This window comes from Mesocricetus auratus, unplaced genomic scaffold (genome assembly GCF_017639785.1).
Source record: "Mesocricetus auratus isolate SY011 unplaced genomic scaffold, BCM_Maur_2.0 Super-Scaffold_100006, whole genome shotgun sequence".
NCBI lineage: Eukaryota > Metazoa > Chordata > Mammalia > Rodentia > Cricetidae > Mesocricetus > Mesocricetus auratus.
The window spans coordinates 15,930,087-15,949,720 of NW_024429190.1; the positions used below are offsets into that span (position 1 = coordinate 15,930,087).

The 19,634-nt window shown below is 51.9% G+C and overlaps 1 protein-coding gene across 16 annotated transcripts in view; it reads left to right on the forward strand.

Moving 5' to 3' along the window:
- The window catches only part of Ablim2 (actin binding LIM protein family member 2), a 127,060-nt gene that overhangs the window by 19,560 nt on the left and 87,866 nt on the right, over window positions 1-19,634 (forward strand). For 7 of the 16 annotated variants that reach the window (XM_040746971.1, XM_040746969.1, XM_040746973.1 and 4 more), the window contains exons 1-3: window positions 8,088-8,174; window positions 12,501-12,590; window positions 13,659-13,825. The exons of 2 other annotated variants lie outside the window; for them this stretch is intronic. In XM_040746971.1, the coding sequence (XP_040602905.1) occupies window positions 13,729-13,825 (97 nt within the window). In that variant the 5' untranslated portion in view covers window positions 8,088-8,174; window positions 12,501-12,590; window positions 13,659-13,728. Of the gene's footprint in view, window positions 1-8,037; window positions 8,175-12,500; window positions 12,591-13,658; window positions 13,826-19,634 lie in introns of those variants that run through there. 7 more of the 16 variants (XM_040746978.1, XM_040746974.1, XM_040746975.1 and 4 more) reach the window with 4 other exon arrangements.

Sequence of the window (19,634 nt, forward strand, 5' to 3'; positions counted from 1 at the left end):
AATACAGCACAGCACCACCCACTGAACCATTTTAGGAGTACTCAGGGGTACTGAGTGCACTGTCAATATGGCCATCATCATCTCCCACCTCCAGAATTTCCCATCTTGTACAATGGAAATCCACTGGGCATGGTGGTACGTGCCTCTAATCCCAGCACTCAGGTGGACATCTGTGAGTTACAGGCTAATCTGGTCTACATGGTTAGCGCCAGGCGTGCATAGTGAGACCCTTCGGAGACTGGCCCACTCTTTCCCACCTTGGCCTGGCCCTCACCCATCTTCTTTCTCTCTGTGTAAGTTCTTTTCACTGGGGCCCTCATCTGAGTGGAACCACAACATTCTTGTCCTTTGGTGACCTAGCCTACTGTCCTCAGGGGCACACATGTGGTAACATGTCAGAACACCCTTCCTTTTAAGACTGGATGCTGTGCCACTGTGGATGAAGCGTGTTTACCTCTCCACATCTGCCTGTGGGTCCCAATGCACAGTTGAGAAATCTGAAGCCAGGTGGTGGAGCAACCTGCCTAGGTAGCAGTCTCTGAGGTGGGCACTAGGGTTCAGAGGATACCTGCTTCCCTTTGGAGTCTGCCTCATCCTCATCACATTTCCTACCCAGCAGCCAGTGATATGCTTCATTCATTCTCCAACCTCATGTTAGTTCACCCAGGACTGTCTGCTTCTGCTCCCTACCCTGCACTTGGCCGAGCCAGTGACCTATACTCAGTCCTATAGAATTCACAGTGGGCAACACATTTGTGTGTGTGTGTGTGTGTGTGTGTGTGTGTGTGTGTGTGTGTGTGTCTATTTTCCTGTCTGTCTCTTTCTCTCTGTGTATTCCTGCTTGTCTACATGTTGTGGGTGTATGGGTAAGATAGACGGACGATTGGTTGACTGTGTTTGCTGGGGGTGCCAGAGATAGTGGGACAGTGAGGAAGTGAGACTACAAAATGTATTTCCAATTCTATGACAGATTGAAACTGAGGTGGAGAGGGTAGGTTTGAACAAAGCCAGTTCTGTGCTCACATGCTGTTTGTGTCTCTGCAGAGGTCTTTGAAGAGCAAGCGAGTGAGTTGGTCTCTGTCTTATCTCTGGTGGAACTAGCTTCTGCTCCATCAGCTTTCTGCCGGCTCTAACAAAATATACATTTTTGGAAAAGGAATTTAAGCATGTAGAGAAACTGTAAAAAATAAATTGTGTTGAACACGCTGTAACCCATCACATTGGGCACACTAGCTGCTGATACCTTCTTGTGTTTGCTTTTCCCTGCTCAGTGCCAGGACAGCTTGTTTGGCTCATGGTTCCAGTGGCAGGAAAGCTCGGGAGGCATCGTGCCGGCACCTGGTGAGGGCCCCAGCCGTGCCACTGTGTGGAAGCTAGGAGCTGGTCAGCTGCATTAGCATCTGGTCAATGGACGCCTGGTGTCACAGCAGCCTGTTCTACTGAAAGCTCATCCTTCTCACAGGGTCCAGTCAGTCCCATGAGAAGTGCATCAATCCTTCCTAGGATGGAGTCCCCATGATCTGCTGCTCATTTCCCATGGGCCTCACCTCCAGAAGCTCCCACCACCTTGTTATTATCAACTATTAACTGGGGAGAAAGCCTCCATCCCAGGACAGGACATTCACAGGTGTCCTTAGACCTGTTTCCCTCTTTTCCTTGGAGGTCCTAGTTAGGCTCACACACCATAGCTGGCTGTTGTGTTTCTCCTTCCTCTGTCCTTTATTCTTGAATGTCCTTTTGCTTTTGTTTAATGTTACTGATGTGCTTGAAGAGTCAAGACCTGTTTCTTGAGGCACGTGCTGCATCAGGTTGGTCTGAGTCTGAAGGCGTGCATTGGCTCAGCCTCCAATAAACACACCCGTGTGTACCTGCAACCGTGAAAAGTCCCTTGCATGGCTCAGCATACGCCTGGAGATAGGAGGGAAGGACATTCCTGTAGGTGGGATGGCCACCCAAGAATCCCTCCTGCCAAACTGCTCTCCCCAAGAGTAGCCCAATGTATACTCACAAGGAAAGGGGCACAAGGGTCCCTTTTCCACATCCAGGGGCCAGGAGGTGGAGCACTGACCTCCAAGCTGGATGCCAGGGCTCTGGTGCTGCTTGGTCCTATTTGGTGCTTGCTTAATTGTACTTTGTGTGCAGCCAGTGGCCTGTGGGCCTCATCCATGCTCTGACCAGGCGGGTCACCAGCTGAGGGGGCAGGGCACGTCCTAGCATTGGGATCCTGAGTGCCTGTTACATGTATCCATGGATTTCCCGTTCACTCCTTGTTTGTCTTTTGTCCAGATGCTTGTCATGCCCTTGTTGATTCAGGAGGAAATTGGAGTGTGGACTGCGTTGTCATGGCAGCTGATGAGTGGACTGCATCTTGTCACACAGGGAGAGGAGTCACTTCTGGTTTTAGCTTGGCTGATGGTCTGGGAAGGGTGTGTGCTGGCGGCGGGCAGCAGGGTGGAGGCTTCCTGCCTAGGGCAGGCTGTTGCTGGACTTAGAGGCAGGGTGTGGTAGAGAGAGGGCCTCTGAAGAGGGAGTATTGACCCTAGCCCTTCAGATCTGTTATTCATTTGATTACCTTGACCACCTATTGAAAAAGCAAGAGACCCCTCTATCCTGTATTCAAGGCTCACCAGAGCTCCTCTTGCCTCTGATGACTCCTGGGTGTAGGGCCCTACCATCTGCCCTTGCCTTCTTAAGCTTCTTGTTATCATTTAAAGGTTGGTGTGATTGTTGTCCCCTAGAGAGGTCCCCTGCCTCTGTACCCTGTGCCTTCAAGCAGTTGGGAGCTCATCTCCTACCCTCTCCATATTTCACTGACCATAGTCAGCCTGGCAGGTTATTTACCTGTCTATCATCTGCCACGCCCCAAACCTGTGAGTGACATGTATGATGAGACCATGCACACCTTGCCTGTGGCACCATGCCTAGCTCCACAGGCCCTCCCTGGGGTGCCAAGAGCAGTAGTGTGTGCTCTTCATAGAGGAGACCATCTGCCCAAGGAGATCACTGTCCAGATTCAGGATTGTATTCAGGACTGTATGCCAAGACTGATGGGTTCCTTAGGGGCCCTGAGCACTACTCTTCAGGGGAGTTGTGTGGGGCACTGTCCCGCGGTGGGTTGCATGGGTTGATGTGTGGGAGACCACAGGTGGGCTGGCCTCCAGGGTGTGCACAGCAAAGGGATATGAGGAAGGGCAAGGGGGTGGGGCTGAGGGAAGGCTGTGGCTATGCTGAGCTCTCAAAGTGTAGAGCTGAGGGGTTTCCTCTTGATCTGGGAAGGCTCATGAACATGCAAAGATGGCCCTTTGTGCAGGGAAGCCCAGGCCATGAGGGCAGGGATTGCAGTCAGTGGCAGCGAAGAGGATGGGATGCCCTGTAAGGTGTGAGGAGGGAGGGTGTGGTACTGGGTCTGCTTCATCCAAGCCTGGAGGTCGCCTTGCTGAAAGTGGGAAGAAGAATGTCGGAGGGAGGACGTGCTCCAGAGACATGCCCGACTTCCAGCTTCCGCCCCACTGTCAGTATGAGTTCATGAAGTAGGGTGACTCCATCCAGCCTGACTGCTGTCCTTAGAAGAGGAAAGGCAGACGGTAGACAGAGCCAGGAGGCCACGATATGACCACGGGAGTGGTACAGCCACAGGTCAATGACAGCCCAGTGGTCTGTGATCAATAAGGCAGGAAGGAGATGGGGAAAGCCCCTCCCTGGGCCCCAGAGGGGATGCAGGCCCGGCATTCATCGACTTGGGGGCCTCTGCTTTCTGGACCTGTGGGGGAATCAATGCCTGCTATTCATGGGACTTTGTGCCAGCTGGCCTGGATATTGACAGGAACTGACAGAAAAGGCCTGCCCTGGGGGCAAGCCATGCCCCAGCACATCTTCCCCTCAGCCTTCTGCAATCCAAGTGAAACACATCCCTCATTTTCAGGGGGACAGACAGACCCCAGGAAAAGGTCACGGGGTGCTGGGTGAGAGCATGTAATGGCAGAACTCTGGGTGATGGTAAGGTTTCCTGTGGTGACCGGGAAGACAGCAGTGAAGCGTTTCCTGGCTGTGGCAGAGTGTGTGGGTTTCCCAGGGAGGTATCCAGCATGCAGCTGACTGGGGGTCCAGGACTTATTAGAGCAGGACTGAGATTCCTTACCAGCGCCCAGGCAAGCTCTCAGACCCCTCCCATCCTGAGCCTGTGTGTCTATGAAGAGCCAGTGATGTCTTGTTTCCTTTAAAGTCACATTGAGGAATCTCCGCCGTGTCGTAAGTGATTCTGGAACCTGAGTTTACTTGTTTTAAGGCATGTTCAAAAGTGAAGCTGTTATAGTTAGAGAATCCCTCAGTTGAAAATACAGAATTCAAAATGCTCCAGACCCTGAACTTTTGGTGCTTCAGCCCAATGCCACAAATGGAAAATTCCACAGCACGAATCTTCTTTTTTTTGTGCAGAGAATTGTTTAAAATATGATGTCAAGTTACCTTCAAACTACAGAAGATCAACATGAGGTAAATGAATCTGAGTTTAGGCCAGGGTCCCCTCAATCATCCCATTATGCATCTGCAAATATCCTGAGTTCAGGTATACTTCTGGGAGTCTGAGCTCTTTCAGAAGCTAGAAATCAGAGACTGGTGGGCCCAGGCATTTTGGATCATGGATGCTCACTTGTAATTTCAACCACAGATATTGCTTTCATCAGTGGAAGTCATGACACTGGGGTGTAAAGTTGTGGTGGGCTGTGTGAAAATGAGAACAAGGGCTCCCCAGGGTGGGGCACTTCCCAACCCATCAGCAGAGCTCAAGAGGGAGAGAAGTTGGATGGCTGCACCTTGTTATCCAAACCTTTGCTTCCTTCAGCAAAAGCCTCTCCCCCAGGCTCCCATGGGTCTGAGCCGGTACCTATGTGCTGTTGGGGTGCAGGCAGCGGCCTTGGGATCTGGCATGAGGCCAAGTATGGAGGCGAGTAGGTGAAGTGTCCGGGTGGGGTGGGGTGGGGTGGAGGCTCTACTGTGGGTTTATGCAAACGGCTCGCTTCTTTCCTTGAAATCTTGCTTTTCCATCCCCCATCTCCGCTTCGCCCAGGACAGCTGTGGGGGCTGGGATAGAATGTTCTGCACTGCAGGTGGCGACCCGTTCTCTGGCATGAAATCAGTTTAGTGGGTCGTGGCAGCACGGTTTACATAAGAAGTTGAACTGAATAGGAAATGGTAGAGTGCATCTCTCACAATAAGGACAAGTGTGGCTTTGAGGAGACCAGGCACACACTTAATGTCACATTAGCCAAATCATTACTAAGTATGGGAGGCTGAGTAAAAAATTAACCCAAACAACACACACACACACACACACACACACACACACACACACACACACACAAACCCCCAAACAACAACAACATCAGCAGCAGCAACAACAACAAAACAACAAAAAACAAGGAAACTACCGGTCCTGCCACCTGCAATTGTCACCTTAGTTGGAAAACAGGAGTATTATAGACAGGGTTATATTAAGAATGCTGAGACAGGAGATTGCCCAGGATCATGAGACAGACACCCCCCCCGGCGCTGTCACAGACAGTTTTACAAGAAAGGGGAAAGTACAGACAGCCCCGCAAGGAAGGAAAATCATCCCAGAGGCAGAGATGGGAGTCAGGCAGTCACAGCAGCTGGGAGAAGCAAGGACTGAGTTCCTCTTTGAATGTCCAGAGAACCCTGGCCCAGCTCATGCCTGAACTTCCCAGTGACCTCTCACTTGGCCTCTGATCCCTGGCAGTGTTATCCTAAGTATCTAGTCCTGGGTGACCTAGGACGCTAATATACTTACAGCAGAACAGCCCAAGGGCACAGGCATCCATTGACAATAAATTATTTTTTAAAAAACAGATTTATTTACTTTATGTATATGAGTGGTCTGCTTGAATGCATGTATGTATGTATGTGTATATATATATATATATATATATATATAGTATATTCCTGGTATCTACAGAGGTCAGAAGAGGGTATTGGATCCCCTGAAATTAGAGTTACAGATGATTTTGAGCTACCATAGAGGTGATGAGTACCCAACCCATATCCATATAATCTGTAAGAACACTCAGTGCTCTAAACTGCTGAGGCATTTCTCTAGCTCCAACAGTGAATTTTTATCACTTGGTGATGATCTGCAGTGGGCTGGAGATGAGCTGCCCTTGCTGGGTGTATGGGACCTCTGTTCCTTTTCTTACCTTCTCCAAGGCCCACAGGCTGCCTCACATGTCTTACCACAATAGCAGAGGCATAGCCGGGGTGGCCAGGTTTGCTTGTTCAGGCTTAGAAGGGGAATGGGTCACATGGCCACTTCTGCCCAGAAGCCACAGTCCAGATCAGCCACATGAACTTGGTTGTACAGAGTCATGGGACAGGAACACACTCCTAATGGTGGGAGGCTGTGGATTCTAGAGGAGTGAACTCTACCCACTGTAGGTAAATGTGTGTGTGTGTGTTGTTTGCAGGGTACAGGGCTGGTTATGTAAGCATATTGGAAGCTGCTAGCCAATGACAGAGGACATAGTGTAATGGATTCTGGACCCTAACTCCACCCTCGGGGCTCAGGGGTTTTAGGACTGCAGTTCTGTCTCTCTGAGACCTTCTGCAGTTTGGCACAGAACGTTCCATGGAGGGCAGGAATAGTGCCTCAGCAATTCCCCTCACATCCTTATCCCAAATCCTCAGGAAGAAAATGGGGGCACATCCTGGAGGATCTGGGGTAGGGGAGTATCTTCCCCAAAGCCCAGGCCAAGGTTCCTCATCCCTCAAGCAAACATATCTCTGAGGAAGGAGTGTGCAGACTGCACATTAGTGTAAGCCGATTAGGGTTTAGCCTGGAGCCCAGTTGTACCATTGAGAATGGACAAGCAGAGAGACCTTGTGCTACAGCTGGTGGGGAAGGCATGGTGGTTATGAAGTAGTCACTGTCAACTCCTGGGGCCCCATCACTCCACTGTGTACCTGATGGGAATGGTGCTTCTGCACACAGAGGCTAAAGATGCTCTTGAGTCTGTGCCAGACTGTCTGTTGTCCTGCTCAGAAAGCTGGGGCTGGGGAGTCTTCTAGGAAGCTAGAGTTGTGGTCCATCTTCCAGAGGGATGCTAGCACACTGCTCCCTGTTCCCTCCAACACCAAGGTGCGTGTAGCAGGATGCAGACACATAACTCCACCCACAGCCAGGACTCAGCTCTAAGGCTGGGTGATTTCTCTCTCTCCTCTTTTTCTTTTTCTTTGCATCCCTTTCTTCAGGGGTTATCCCTGTCCACAGGTGCTGGCAGCACCGATTCCTCGGGGCCTGGACTCCACAGGAAGGTGACCTGTGGCAACCTTTGCCTCCTACCCCTCCCTGTGCCTCTGCTCCTGTGGCCACCACCACTGGCAGTTATTCCTATGATAGAAGGAAACGCAGACAGAGTATAGAGAATGAACTCCAGGTGTAGAGATCATGGGTCCTCTGTGTCCTTCCTTTCTCAGTGAGCACTAGGCACGTGCAGAGGATGGGCAGGCAGAGCTTACCCTGCAGCACCTCTGGGATATCTTGCCCTCAGGGCACTGACCTCATCATACCCAGGGTATCATTCTTTCCTCTTGGCAATCCCTGTATACAGGGCACTGGAGGCCAGTCTCACTATGCCTAGGATATCTTTCTTTCCACTTAGCATTCCCCGTTTCTCAAAAGTCCAACAGCTCTGGAAAGCAGGGCTGTAAACATTCGTGCGTGCCCCCTCTGAGGTGCTGTTAGGGCTTCTGGGAACACTGGTGTGGACTGTGACCCCTACCACATGGATCCCCATGGGGTTGTAAGCTCATTGTCCCTGGAACAAACCCAGAGGCTAGCAGTTGGACTACTCTGCCAGTGCCGTGTCAGAGTTCCCTTTCCGGATGCTAGAAAACAGGTGCATCTCTGGAGCAGCAGTGTGGCAGGGTGCTATTTCAGTGTTCCAGGAAGGGCCTGGCCCTACCCTGTGCGGACTTGGGGGTGGTTTTTTCCACGTGACTCTGACATGTCAATGGGAGATGTGTCAGCCACAAAGGCCGCAGAGGCTCTCCACTCTCCCAGCTGCGACCTGAAGCCTCCACACTGCTGGGCCTAGCCTTGGAAGGAGAGCTACTGGCGCTTTCGGGAGGAGGCCGCTCCATGGGGATGCCTGGAGGAGGGTCAGGTAAAGCTCAGAATAGCTTTGCATTCACACCAGCCAGCCAGGGAGGAGGACTCAGCTTCTAGCTAGAAGGAAAAATTATGATACCTGTGGTTGAGCTTGGAGGGCAGAGCCTGAGTTAGTGCTATCCAGCTTGGTGTCTTGTGATTGTGGTGAAAGCCAACACCTATAGATATCAATCATATACAGGCTTCGGGGACTTTCACAAGTAATGTGTGGGGTGAGGTAGCTGACCCCTTATTATGAATGTAGAAACTGAGGCTCACAGGAAAGAAGGCCAGCAGAGACTGGACTCCAGCACCTCCGACCTATGTTTGGGGTGGAGTTTCTGGGCATTCTTTCTTTTCTTTAAAACTGTGGTTATCAAAGGGGACTTGCTGTTCCCCAGGAAATATTTAACTATGTGTGGAAGCATTTGTGATGGTCACAGCTGGTGAAGGCACAGCTAGTATATGGGAGAAGGGGCCAAGGGTCACTGCGTCCTGTAGTATACAGGCTCCACTGCTTTGACAGTTACTCCAAGGAAGTCGGTCGATGAGGAATATACAAGGAATGTTCCTTCTTCTGGTGTGGGCATGGAGAATGGGGCATGCCATGCCCCTGAGAAAGCAGCATTAAGCCCAGGGGGCTGTGTGCTGGCAGGATGACCTGCAGAGTGAGAATGGGGGGACAGGTCTGGGGGCCTACTGGGGGGGGCTGATGGGGGGGGCTGGACCCAGAGCAGAGACCTGGGTGGCCTAGAGTTGTACAGTTCAGGGTAGCCAGCTCTAGCCAGGCTCCTGCCTCTACTCACTCTGCTCCCACCCTCCAGTGAGAACCAGACAGAGTGCCCAGCAGGCCTCTAGGGAGTAAGAGCCAGGCGTCTCTCTGTGGTATCCCTGCCTGACCAGCAGGGTCTTTCCAGCAGCAAGGACCATAGCCCACATCCTTGTTCCCTGGATGGTGGTACAAACAACACACACTTGATATCTGTCTTGGGGTTTCTATTGCTTCAACGAAACACAATGGCCAAAAAGCAAGTTGGAAAGGAAGGGTTTATCCAGCTCACACTTCCACAGCACTGCTCATCACTGAAGGAAGTCAGAACCTGGAGGGAGGAGCTGTTGCAGAGGCCGTGGAGGAATGCGGCTTACTGGTTTGTTCCCCACGGCTTGCTCAGCCTGCTTTGTTATAGAAACCAGGATCATTGACCCAGGGGTGGCCCCACCCATAATGGGGCCCTCCCCCATCAATCACTAAGAAAATGCCTTACAGCCCAATCTTTTTTAAAAATTTATTTATTTTTTATTTTGTGTGCATTTGTGTTTTGCCTGCATGTATGTTTGTGTGAAGGCGGTGAATCCTGGAGGTACAGACAGTTGTGAGCTGTCATGCGGGTGCTGGGAATTGAACCCGGGTCCTTTGGAAGAGCAGTCAGTGCTCTTAACCACTGAGCCATGTCTCCAGCCCTTCAGCCCAATCTTATGGAGGCATTTTTCTCAATTGATGTTTCCTCCTCTCAGATAGCTCTAGCTTGTGTCAGGTTGACATAAAGCCCTTTTGCACAATATTGTACCTCCAAAATGAAGAGCGGTGGCTACCCCACCAGATGGCCCGAGGAAGGAGTGCTCACTGCTGGCCTCTGGCTGGCTGGAATGGGGCTGGTGGCTGGGTCCTTAGCCACCTGCTTCCTGCTATTCTGAGGATGCTGTGGACGCTGGAGCTGGGGACCCATTTCCTAAATGGCTGTCTCCTTTGTGGGGGCCGATGCATGCCGCTCCCCCACGGCAAAGAGCAGACTGCAATAGCAAGAGCACATCAGCACATCCCACCCTGGGACGACCGCACACCACTCTCCTCAGAGGAGGGCTCCAGGAGAAGACTGCGGAGAGCTGGCATCTGCTGAGGCACTCAGAGACGGGGCGATGCCATTCTATTTATGGGAAATTATAGAAAGAGCTAAGATAAAAAACAGGATAAATATTCATTATCTTGGATCGGGCAACAGTTTCTTAGAAATGACTCCAAGAACATGAACTACGGAAGAAAAACAGAGAAATCAGGTTTCATCAGCGCTGAAACCCTTTGTGCTGCAAAGGCCCCATGAAGAAGTGACCGTACAGCGTGGAAGACCACGGGACCCGCTGCTTACAGGTGTGATGGGAGACTTGCAGCTAGAGTAGATACCCGGCTCTCAAAACCATCACGGCTGACAGCCGGTTCAAAGCCGGGCAGAGGAGCCTGGGTCTCCAAGGAAGACACATAAATGCATTTAACATCACCAACCAGGGACAGGCAAACCAAAATGAGGCAGCTCCTCACCTTCACCAGAATGTCCGAAATAAAGAGTGTGGGGCCCCCAGGGTTGGAGGTGAAAGCGGAGCTTAGGACCCAGCTGAGAAGAGACCATGCCCTGAAGCAGTTTGAGCAGAATAAGTCCCTTCCTCAGAGCTCTGCAGGCACTCTGACCATTGACTGTGAAGGCAGGGCCTCCCAGGACAGGTGTGGCTTCTACAGCGGGAGAGGACATCACTGTGTATCTGCACCTTACTATGGTACCTAGAATCAGAATGACCATCAACAGCATACGGCACTGGGAGCTGTTATGTCCCTCAACTCTTGCTGCTCTTTGGGTCTTCAACAATAGTGAACTCATGTAATTACAAGGTATTTTTGTCTCTGTGTCTCCAGAAACTGGCCTGGCCAGGGCTGGTCGGGCTGGCAGTTCATGATGGAGTGTTGGCGCACCCTGACCATGCTTTATCAATCTCGTACTCTGTGACTGGATCCTGCTGGCATGAGCAAGTTGCCCGGAAGCCTGCTTCTTGGGCAAGGTCTGTCAGAACCTCAGCCCAGTTATGGGTCAGCTTTCCAGGTTCCCAGTCAGCAGTTCCGATCTCAGCTTTAATTAGTTGTTCAGGAAATGCCTTCCCAACACCAGCCTTCCTTGGACTCACTGAGGAGGATATGAGAAGAGCCAAGAGGTCAAGGGGAAGGAGCTATAGGGACAGGGAACCGCTTCTCAGGGAGGCACCAAGGTCCACCCCTGCCTGCTTGTCCCATGCTGTATGACCTTGCTAGGTTACAGAACACCTCAGAACCTTATATCCCTTAGATGGCCTACAGGAGCCTCTTAATGCTAGTTGGTGGCAAGCCAAGATGAGTGCCAACTGTGTGCTCACACCTAGCAGGCACATTTAAAACTTGGGTGTCATCACATGACCTGAATGAGCCTGCACTGGCGATGAACAGTTTGCTCCAATCCAGTGTATTTATTTGTTTACACATCAGTGCTAACATAGACCAGGCTGGCCTTCAACTTGTCATGTATCGGAAAATGAACTAGAACTCCTGATCCTCCTGAGTGCTAGGATTTACAGGTGCATGCCACCACACCCAACTTAGGCAGTGCTGGGGATTGAACCCAGAGCTTCATGAATATTAGCTGAGCACTCAACCAATTGAGCTACCTCTCCAACCCTAAACTGATTATTTTAATGCTGCTGATTCAGTAGCATTATATCCTCATCACTTTGTGTTGAACACAAGGCCAAGGCTCCCAGGACCATTTGGACTGCATGAAGGCTGACAGCTGGTCTACTGCACTTACCAGGCTGGGTCTACAGAGGCCTGGAGGGGAGTTGGGGGCAGCTGAGTTATAGTCAGGATACACCTGTTGGCAGGTCCCACTCTAGAATAAAAAACCAGAGCTGGGAAAACAGAGCTGGTTTAATCCAATGTCGGCAGCCCTGGGCTAGGTTGTGGTGAAATGACCCAGGACTAGGCCTGGCTGTTAGGAGATGATTGATTGCCCCAGATGCACTTCTGTTTCCTATTAGATTTGAGGAGCGTCTGTGAGCATCAGCTGCTGTTGCTGCTGAAGCACAAGGTGGTGTGACATGGGGACATGCTGGGAAGAAGCCACCATAGACCATCTGCATGGCTTAGACACTGATGATGAGGGTGGTGGGCAGACTGTGCATGCTGCTGTAAGAGCAGCTACCCTTGGTCCCGAAAGGCTGATTCATCCGGCAATGGAATGCCGCCCTGCAGGGATGTGGGTGGCCAATGATGTTGACCAGCTGCTTGAGGCTGCAAGAGTTAGGGCTTTCAGTTGAAGCCAGTGTTCACTGGAAGGCATGGCCAGATGAGGCATCCAAGCCTGCTTCTCAGTTTTCTTTCCAGATCTTTCTTCTAGAAGAGACCATCCCAATCACTTCTCCCTCACCAACCCCCTCCAAGGGCTAGCCCAGTGCAGCCATCGTCATGTGGACATTCCATGATGAGTAGCAGTGGGCTGGTCACAAGGAGGCTTCTGGCTCTGCCACTCCAATGTTGTCCATCCCACAGGTGGTGTGTAATATTTCCGTGGCTCTGCCACAAGATGCCACAGACAGGGTGGCTCAGGAAACGTTGGTGTACTGTCCTGTAGTCGTGGAGGTGAGTCTGAGATCCGGGTGTGGGCAGGTGGGAAGGGTTATCTGCAATAGGGCTGTTGGATGAGACCGAGAGGGCGGAGTCAGAGGCTGGATGGAGTCATTTCTATGTGACTCCATGGTGTGTGCAGGTGGAGGATCTGCTGCAGGGGGCTGGCCTGAGTGAGACTGCTGTGCTACAGGGGTTGGCCTGAGTGTGGCTGCTATGGACAGGGGATGGACTACTGTGGATGAAGGACTGTAGAGATGCTGTGAGGACTCTGGGCAGTGTTATTATGGAACCCAACTGTGCTTGGCTGGCAAACAGCTATTTGAACTTTTCTGAGGGCTAGGATTGTTGCATTAGGGCAAGGAAGCAGGGTATGAATTCCAACACCCTAAACCTTCTGGGGAGCAAAAACACCTTTTCAATGAATCAATACCTAGATCTTGTGCTTATTCATCCATGTGTCTTAGGGATACACCCAGCCACAGATGCCCCTGGTGAAAATCCTTGCACAGTTCCCAGTGACTTGACTCAAAGAAAAGACAGACACACCGACAGATAGAAATACTGGGTTCAGGTGGGCTACGCTTTCTCATGGAGAAACCTCAGTACCCCAGAAGCTCAGTGTGTTTATTATAAGGAGTTGAATGTGGAGGTGGGTTATTGTGCATGGGTGAACCAAGAGGCAGGGTTGTTATGTAAGATGAACAAGGAAGCAGGGGCTCCAGCTAATCTCAACAGCAGCAGTCTCTGTAGGGGTGCTGTTTCCAGGCTGTAAGCATCTGGGGCACAGAAAGCTATGGTGGACATTTTCTGCACACACTATCAACATTTTCACTTGGACCAGAAGGGAAGGCTCTGGCATTTTCCCATGGGGCTGAGGCATCAGACATGGCTATGCCTTTGTTAACAACACATATTCACTCAGAACTTCACTCGCTCAGGGCTTCCTCTGCCCCCTACAATCTGGGGGATTTGTAACAATCGCCAGAGACCCTGCACTCTTCCCATCCATCTCCAAGCATCCACACAGAATGGCAGTGTGGGGTTCATGCCCTACAACACAGATTAAGCTGTCTTCCACAGGTCGTCAAGTCTCCTCCAGAGTGCCCAAGGTCCTGGAACACTGGCTGACATCATATGCCCCTGGAAGAGTATGGGTACAGTGGCAGAAGTGGCACACAGACATGGCCCCCAGGGTCGTGCAGTGACCCAGACCAGCATGGGGAATGTGCTTGCTTCTATCCCAGAAGGTACTGCCCTGACCTAGAGCCTCCACCCCATGTCACTTTTAGAGGCCCTCCCGCCTGCTGTGTGTTCACCAAGCTGCTGTGTCTGTCTTCGACCTGTAGTGTCCTCCCAGCTCATTGTCACAGAACCATCTGAAAGGGGAAGATAGACTTAGACATCACACCACTCTCTGTGGATGAACCAGAGGCATGGGACCAAGCAGTGCCTGGCCACAGAAAACTTGCTTCACGTATTTAGAACATCAACAGTTCAGGAACCCCAGAGCAGCCATTTCTGTAATACACACAGCAGCTGGAAGGCTCTCCACAGCTACCTTGGCTGCTAGAATGTGACAGCCATTAAGAACCTTCACCTGGGTTGACCCACCTCCCCTACCCCTCTTCCTGATCTGGAAAATAGAAAATATGATCAACATGGGCTTCTGGCCTCTGGCCAGATCAGAGCCCTTGTTCAGGGGTCCAGGGACCACTGGCTCTTAGACAAGGATGGAACAAAGTATAGGGGTCAGGACAAGAGAGGGAATAAATTGTTAAAAAGGCTCCGGGATTTCAGCATGGTGAGTGCTTGGCCATCCAGTTGATGAGACAGGAGCTTGCCCCACAGCTCACGGGCCTGATGTGGCCCCTCCTGCCACGTGTGTGTGTGTGTGTGTGTGTGTGTGTGTGTGTGTGTTCAGCTGGCACATCTGTCTCTGCCAGTGATTCCCAGACCAGCATCAGATTCACACTGGGTCCTCCTAGCTGTGACCATCTCCAGCCTCTCCCTCCTTTTCTGTATGAGGTGATTGGCCATTTCTGGTGAGATGGGGCCCAGGACATGCTCACTGTGGTTTTCCAAGACCCAATGTAGTTCATTGCATGGGATAGGGTCTGAAGAGCTGATCAAGGCAATGAAGGAAGGAAGGAGCAGGGGGCCTGCTAATGTCCTGAGGGTCACAGCACTGGCCCTGCAGGCCTGGCTTACACAGGGAAGTTGACAGTTCTTTGCAGAGTTCCCAAACGACTTAGATCATCAAAGGATGGGCTGATGGCTCTGGGACAGCGGGGATGGCGAGGGAGAGCTTCTAGACACTGGCCCTGCTTGCTTGGGATCACATGAGAGATGCTGGATATAACACGTACACATGTGATACATGGTGCCACCTCCAGGTTTGATGATGAGGAACTGCAGGGCTTTCAGAACCTAGAATATTCACTTTAGTCTTTCAAGTAATGTGTGTGGGCCCTGCTGCCGGTAGCCCCTTACTGACCCAGCCTATGGAAACCCTAGCCTTTGAGCCCAGGAGGGAGCTCTGCTCTCAGCTGCCACCCCTGCCAGACACCACAGGGCTCTTCTCTACCTCAGTGGGACCTTCAGAACTCCTCAGACAGCCCTAATTTGCAGGTGTACACACAGGCTTTGAGAGCCTGGCCGTTCTCCAATATCGTTCAGCCAGCCCTGCTCCATCTCAGCTTCTCCAGGCTCTAGGGCAGGTGCCTAGCCAGAGTCCAGCTGAGGTGACAAGAGGTGTGGATTGCAGTGAATTCCTGTGGTGCTGTCCCCACAGACGGAGTTAAAGTTGGTGTTTCCACAACCTGTTTTCTTTGCTCCACCAAGGCTCCCTGGCACTGGGGGTTCATTGTTGCAGGGCTTGAATATAAGTAGTCACAGCCTAGGGTGACTGATTCCTACCACTTGAGTTGACGCTTTCTGTTATTAGCACAGCAAGAGGTTGTTAACCACCTATTAGAGCCGATCTAGAAATTATGGAGCAACAATCCTGCACACTTGCATTTAGGTCTTGGGTGTAGCAGTTCCTTTTGATTGACAGAAAGGGCAGAGTTCCCAGCATGGCTTTTCCTTACTGTCACATCTTACAATGCTGTAATATGTGCATTAGGACTGCCGGGACAGCACTGACATGCACCATTAACTAAAGTCCACAACTCTATCAGGGTCTACATTAGTGATGTGAGCTCTGTGGGTTTGGAAAGATACAATGACACGCCTCCACCATCCCAGAGTCATCAGAGTGATCTTAGAGTTTGCCAGTTCATTCCTCTCTCCCAACCTGAAACTGGCTATAGTGACCATGTTATCCTTGAACTCACAGAGACCTGCCTGTGTGTGCCTCAAGGCATACACCACCTCACCCAGCAGCCACTCACCAGCTGTCACCAGGTTTGCCTTTTCCAGAAAGCCATAGTGGAAATCATTGGCTGCAGCATTTCCAGATTGGCTGCTTTCCCTTGGTGACGTGTGTTTAAGGTCTCTCCTTTGCTCTTCAGGGATTGACATCCAGTTCTGCTTAATGCCAAGTCACCTTCCATGCCTGAGTTTTTCTACTCTCCTGCTGGAGGCATGCAGGAGACCTCTGCCTCATCTCAGTCTCTCAAGTCCACCATGAAATCTTTGAGTCAGGGCCTCAGAGGCTGTGATCAATCTCACTTGGCTCCTTCCAAGGCCTTCCCTGTCTGGGGCAGTAGACAGACAGATGGCAGTGGCCCTCTAGCATACAGACATCATGCACAGGTGCCTGTCACATGCAGTCAGGTGTGAAGGCTTGCCATCCCAGAGGAAATCCTGGAGGACTTTTCAGAGGCAGAGGCACAGGGGTTTGCTCTTAAGGCAGTGATGGAGACTGGGAGGCCTTCAACTCAGGCTCCAGGAGCCTGTGTTCAGGAATGACAAGAAACCTCAGAAGAGACTTCCAGCTGTGACCCTGCGAACTAGAGCTGGGGGTGGCAGGAGACACTGGAGATTGACAGGCACTGAAAAGAGCATAGATGCCTAGAAATGAATCTGGCATCTGATGAATCAGGGAGTGCGGGTTCCTGTCTGCTGCCCTTCTGGAAGACACAGTGGATATTTCACCTTGGATGAAGTGATCCATGGGTTCCACTCCCTGACCCTGCTGACCCCAGGCCCTAGAACGGCCTCCTGGAGGCAGCCTTCATCCTGTGAAGCCTCCTCCTCCCAAATCCGACTCTAATGGGGCAGGATGTAGGTTTCCAGGCCTTGTATGATATCTTCTCTCCCAAACGCAGCCCAGAGAGTGGCCTTCTGATGGAAAAGAGATAGTCAGGTCCTAGGCATGTACCCAGTCAAAGTGACTGGAATAAGCAGCTGTGGGATGATTTAGAGTCACCAAAGATGTTTTAAAAGCCAAAAAATCCTGCATCTCCTGGATCATAGGCCCCCATATGAGCCTCAGGACTGCACCGTGCAGGTTCCCCTACCCTCCCTCCTGACTGGTGTTTCCAAGCCCTGGCATGGCTGGCCTTGGCCCATTCAGCTGCTTTTGGTCTCAAGTTCCTTGCTTGTGAGGTAAGCGCCATGCTGGTGTCACAGGGGTGTCAGGAGGGCTGAAAAGACCCCTTTGCACCCAGTAGGTCTGAAGCTAAGCAGGGTATTGAAGAGAAGGCAGCGAGTTACACTGTTGTGTTCTCTGGTGATGACTTCACAGTGTTTGGGCTGGAGCCAAGGAAGGGGGGAATCAGTGCCCCGCCCAGCCCCAGCCAAGCAAGGAGGACAGGAGTTGTCTGCCTCAGAGGCGCCTGGGTCTTTGTCGCCTTTCTTTGGGTAATTTATTAGTTGGAAAGATTGCTTTTTCTTAACCGTGTGTGCCCCTGGCTGCCAGACTGTCTTTGACCTTCAAGGACAGTTTGTTCAGCCTTGCTTTGGGCATTTCTATATTTGGAGTGGCTTTAAAGAGGTAGAGTCACACCAACCCCCTGAATCCCGAGTATTCCTCTGTCAGCATTCAGCTTCCAGTCCCCCTACCCCCGTAGATGCCCAGTGCAGCATAGGACAGTTGGGGACTCTGCTTTCCCGGTGTCCTCCTGCCTGTCTGGCTCTGTCTTGTCTCAGACCCTCAAGTCATCCACTAGTGGCTGAGATGGCATGGTTCTGCCCGCTACTGTGAGAAACATGGTCCCCTCTGGGAAGCGCTGACGGCATGGGGTGAGAAGGAAGTGAACAGGCTGGGCCGGCTTGCTGCTACCTCTCCATAGGTACACTTGACACTGCTATTCCACAACTGCCTCAGGTTCTAGAACTGAATCCCACTAGGGGCAAAAGATGTGCGTGTCAAATCTGCAACCAGTTCACTAGCCTAGAGGGAAGCTTACAAGGTTTTCCTGGCATCCCTCTCTTGGGTTAGCACAGCTCTTCCTGTGACCACCAGAGGGCAGCACTACTACCAGACCCACAGCTTCAGGCAGCTCTAGTGGGCAGAGTGGGATCTGGCCAGCAGATTCATGCTCTTAATATAGCTCTTGCCCAGATGCATTTCCAGTAACTTGGGAACTGGTGCTGGGGATGAAACTCAGGACCTTTGCATGCTAGGCTACTGGGCTACACCCAGCCCCCACATATTCCTGAAAACGAGGTGGTCATTGTTGTGGAACACTTCAGTGTTTGCTGGGCTGGTTGCTAAGCACAGCCTTTTGCCCTTGATCCTGGTTTCCACCAGGACCAAGGGATGTGAGCAGAGGGTGGGTGGATGGAAAGGACAGATGGAAGGACAGATCGAAGTCAGAGGGTGGGTGGATATGCAGGACAGATGGAAAGGCAGATAGAAGGCGGGAGTGGGGTGCCGGGTGGACAGGAACTCTCTCAAAGTCACAAGCCCACGAGAGGCAGAGCTGAGACTGTATCCCAGGCCGGCTCACCCCACAGCCCTCAGGACCCCCAAATCTGAAATGACTTCCTGCTCATCCTGGCCTTGAGCCAGATTCAGGCCACATAATCTCTGCCTTGTCTGACCAGGAGAAGATACTTCCCATTGTCCTTTGTGTCCCAAACTGGGTGGACATAAAAGTTCTGGAGAGCCACCCCACCCTGCATCCCTGAGCCACACAGGACCAGGGTGACCCACAAGGATGTCATCTACAAGATCCCCACTGTGGCCCAGTCATACACAGCTGTGATCACTGACTGCAGCCCAGCTTCTTATCCATAGCTGTAAGGCCTGGCCACACTCAGTCAAGGAGGGGTCGAGTGCAATAGAAGACCCACCATGGCTGGGTCAAGGCTCTGGGACCTTGTGGAGATGGAGACTGGCTGCATGTGACAGCAAGGGCTGCAGGCTGTATCGTGCTGCTGCTGAGCGGCCACCACTGTCACTGTGGCCATCGGAGTGGCATAGATCACAGAGGTGGGGGGAGTCCTGTGGAAGAGGGAGGATGAGGTGAGCTGCGTGGAGGCCGTCAGCCTGGGCGGGCTGAAGTGGCGACTCAAGGCAGATGTCAGGTTAGAGGCGGTTTGGCTTCTATGGCTGGTCCCAGGAGGGAGGCCGGGGCAAAGGCCAGGCAGCAGCTGTGGGTGAGCAATCACATTTCGCTCATCTTGTTGGATCATGCTGCGAAGGCACGGCTAAGCCCCTGGGCTGTTACTGGAGATAACGCCCGCCTTCTGTACAGCTGGCTGTGGCAAAGGGTTGTGTGGTGGGTGGCCCTGGCCTGTGGCTGTAGGCTGTGGCTCCCCACCCTGCATCTGCAGTCCCTGGGCATGGTTGTGCATTCGTTCTCAGCATGGTGCTTCACACAGTAGATTACTCCTATTAAGGGGAGTCGCACTGGAGGACCGAGGCTGAGCAGGTTGTGCTGGCCTGAAGTTCAGACTGTGGCTGTTCCTTCTGTAGCTGCGGATGGAACCCTCACCTCAGCTCTGCTGGCTTCTGGAGATGCCAGCTCTCATGGCTCATGGTTCTCCCTTGTTGAGACTAGCTGTACTGCACCTCTCTGACTGCTTACCTAGGAAATGTCCTTTGATAACATTGGGCCATGCTGGACAGCCAATGGTCTTTCCTTTGCCTCCTTAGCCTTTGTC